The sequence below is a fragment of the Rana temporaria genome, chromosome 11 (genome assembly GCF_905171775.1).
Source record: "Rana temporaria chromosome 11, aRanTem1.1, whole genome shotgun sequence".
Taxonomy (NCBI): Eukaryota; Metazoa; Chordata; class Amphibia; order Anura; family Ranidae; genus Rana; species Rana temporaria.
Genome location: NC_053499.1, coordinates 2,607,178 through 2,610,286, shown reverse-complemented (window position 1 = coordinate 2,610,286; position 3,109 = coordinate 2,607,178). Strand labels below are relative to the sequence as shown.

General features: G+C 42.9%; 1 protein-coding gene across 1 annotated transcript; it reads right to left on the bottom strand.

The window, feature by feature from the left end:
- Positions 1-494: 494 nt before the first annotated feature.
- On the bottom strand, positions 495-1,574 carry LOC120917406 (vomeronasal type-2 receptor 26-like). Its single transcript, XM_040328680.1, has one exon. The coding sequence runs from the start codon at positions 1,386-1,388 to the stop codon at positions 495-497; it is 894 nt and encodes a 297-aa protein (XP_040184614.1). The 5' UTR covers positions 1,389-1,574.
- Positions 1,575-3,109: the final 1,535 nt, after the last annotated feature.

Here is a 3,109-nt window from a genome sequence, read left to right as displayed (position 1 = left end):
CTTGCAGCGCCATTATCCTATTACCAGCATCAGTTAACATTAATCGCATTTTGTGATTACCCAGGGAGGCAGCAGCGAACATATTGAATCCTAAGCGCGGATAGATTTCCCCTTTATTTGATTGTTCATGTGCCTTGAATACTGTATAAAATCTCAGAGTGAACCATTAAAAATCAGTCCTGCTTGACTCTTCAAAACGTAGCCCCCTCTCGTTTCTTGAAAGGGCGTTCGATGGGATATACCGGCGGTACCTGCATATCGCCACTTGCCAGGGAAAAGGACTTCTCCAACGGCTGATACCCTCTCACTACATGGGTAGCCGTTACAGACACATACATATATATATATATTTTTTTAATGCTGTTCTCTTACACTAGAAAGTAGAATTTAAATCGGTTAAATTACTTTTTGTAAGTAATTAAAAACATGTGCATTATGTAACATTTGTATAACCGTCTACATTTTTTGATGTCTTTATTTATATAAAATTACGTTTATATATTTCCATTACTGTGCAGATAGCGTTTTGTATTCAGTTCTGGTCTACAGAGAATTATAAAGCATTTTGTAAGAAATATACAATATAAGAGACCGTTATTGGAAATCAGGATGGCGAATATCTCCACAGCCACCGTGTATTTCCCTTTGGTGCTCAGATAGGCCGGGATCATGGCAATCCAGACACTGCAGAACACCAGCATGCTGAAGGTGATGTATTTGGCTTCATTATAACTGTCCGGTAATGTCCTGGCAAAAAAAGCAATAATAAAACTGACAGCAGCCAGGATCCCCATATACCCCAGGACAGAGTAGAACCCGATAACGGACCCTTCATTACACTGAACGATGATCTTCTCCTGGTAGGAGTGTGTGTCCAATTCCTGGAAGGGAGGAGAGATGGACAACCAACTAACACAGATTATAACTTGAACATTGGAACAAGCTAAGACTATACAGGTGGGCAGTTTTACTCCAATCCATTTTTTCCACACGCTGTTGGGTTTGGTGGCTTTGAAGGCAATGCAAACCATAATAGTTTTGGCCAATACAGAAGATACGGCTATTGTAAAGAGAATTCCAAAGGAAACTTGGCGTAGCAAGCAGGTTACATCCACAGGACGACCCAGGAAGAGGAACACACAGAGGAAACCCAACATGATGGAGACCAGGAGGACGAAGCTGAGGCTCTTGTTATTGGCTTTCACAACTGGCGTGTCCTGGTGTAAAATAAAAACGACGAGAACTAAAAGAGTCTTCCCAAAACACAACAGTGAGACGACTATAAATACTAGTGAGAGCGTGTCATCAGCGAAGGGAAGAAATTCTACTTCCTTGGGAATACAGCGAGTTTTGTTCTCATTTGGCCATTCATGATCAGGGCATTTCATGCAGTTTTCACTATCTGGAAAACAAAATAAAATCAATGAACACTGTGATCTCTTACAGGATATCTTGTTTGGTTTATGTATGTAGTGATGTGATCATTTATTTGCCCATTATACTAGTATACTCCTGCTATGCAGTGTTTGTTTGCCCTTTTCCAATATGGTTGCTATGCTCTCACTCTCACCAAGGATGAGGTCATCAAGAAGTCCACAGTCTATTGGCCTCCATTGGCAAGCACAGTGCAGAAAAAGGTGACATTCATTGAAATATGCACTGAGCCAATCCTGGCGGGGGATGCATTCTGTTGCTGAATACAGAGCTTGTTAAGCCTGCTCAGATTGACATAGGCTTGTGACATCATCAGCCCGCGCCGCTCCAATCCGAGCAGTCTTAACAAGCTCTGTATTCAGGACTCAGGGAACCCCAAGGACCCAAGAGAACCACAAAAAGAGAGTGGGCAGGGAGGACTATTACGGTACAAGATACATGAGTGAACTCGGAGAAGAGCAGTTTTATCAAAAATATAAATCAATTTATTAATATGATAGCAAACACAGGACAACGGTAAAAAACATCAAACATCAAAGACAATTAAAATGATACATGTAGCGTGACAGCCGATCAAGTCACCAGGGTGAAGTCCCCTGGTAGGGGATTCAGGTGAATGTTGGAGTCATGGTACGAGGAATCTCTCTACTAGTTTCGCGATTCAAAATCGCTTCATCAGGAGATCTAGGAGCAGCTGTCCCATCAGTTCAAACACCCAAGGGCAACCACGGATATAGTATCTCCCACGGCGGCCGAGGGGGTAAGTATGAAAGGGAACCTGCACTAAATACAGGAAATAGGTTGGGGTTCCAGGACCAACGGTTCCAGTAGGTGGTGAGTGTTATCAGTAGCCAAGTTATTTGATTAGGAAGATACAGGTGAGGAACCAACAGTGAAATAAATAAGAGGCTATATTACCAATTAGACCCTAACCAGGAAGGGCAAAGGGCACTGGAAGTCCAGTAGGGCTCAAAGTATCCTGGGACCCCAACCTATTTCCTGTATTTAGTTCAGGTTCCCTTTCATACTTACCCCCTCGGCCGCCGTGGGAGATACTATATCCGTGGTTGACCTTGGGCCAATTGTCTTTGATGTTTGATGTTTTTTACCGTTGTCCTGTGTTTGCTATCATATTAATAAATTGATTTATATTTTTGATAAAACTGCTCTTCTCCGAGTTCACTCACGTATCTTGTACCGTAATAGTCCTCCCTGCCCACTCTCTTTTTGTGGTTCTCTTGGGTCCTTGGGGTTCCCTGAGTCCTCTTGCTATTCTACTAGACTTTGGATGATGGTACTATTCTTTTAAAAATCTTTTGATTACCAATTTACTTTAGAGGTTTAAAACTATTTCAAGCTCTGTATTCAGCAACAGAGTGCATCGCCCGCCGGGATTGGCTGAGCGGAGCATACTGCATGTAACAGTATTACAGCGTACCCGGCGGGCTTCACATCCATCTGGCGGCCTCTGCACCCGGCGTATTAAATTACCCCCGCTCTTTGGCAGTGTAATTAACCACTTGCTTACTGGGCACATATACCCCCTTTCCTGCCCAGGTGAAATTTCAGCTTTCAGCACTGTCTGTCACGATTTGCGATTTTTGTCAGGACTGCGATATTTGGGTGGACACATCGGACACTTTTGACACATTTTTGGGACCATTCACATTTATAC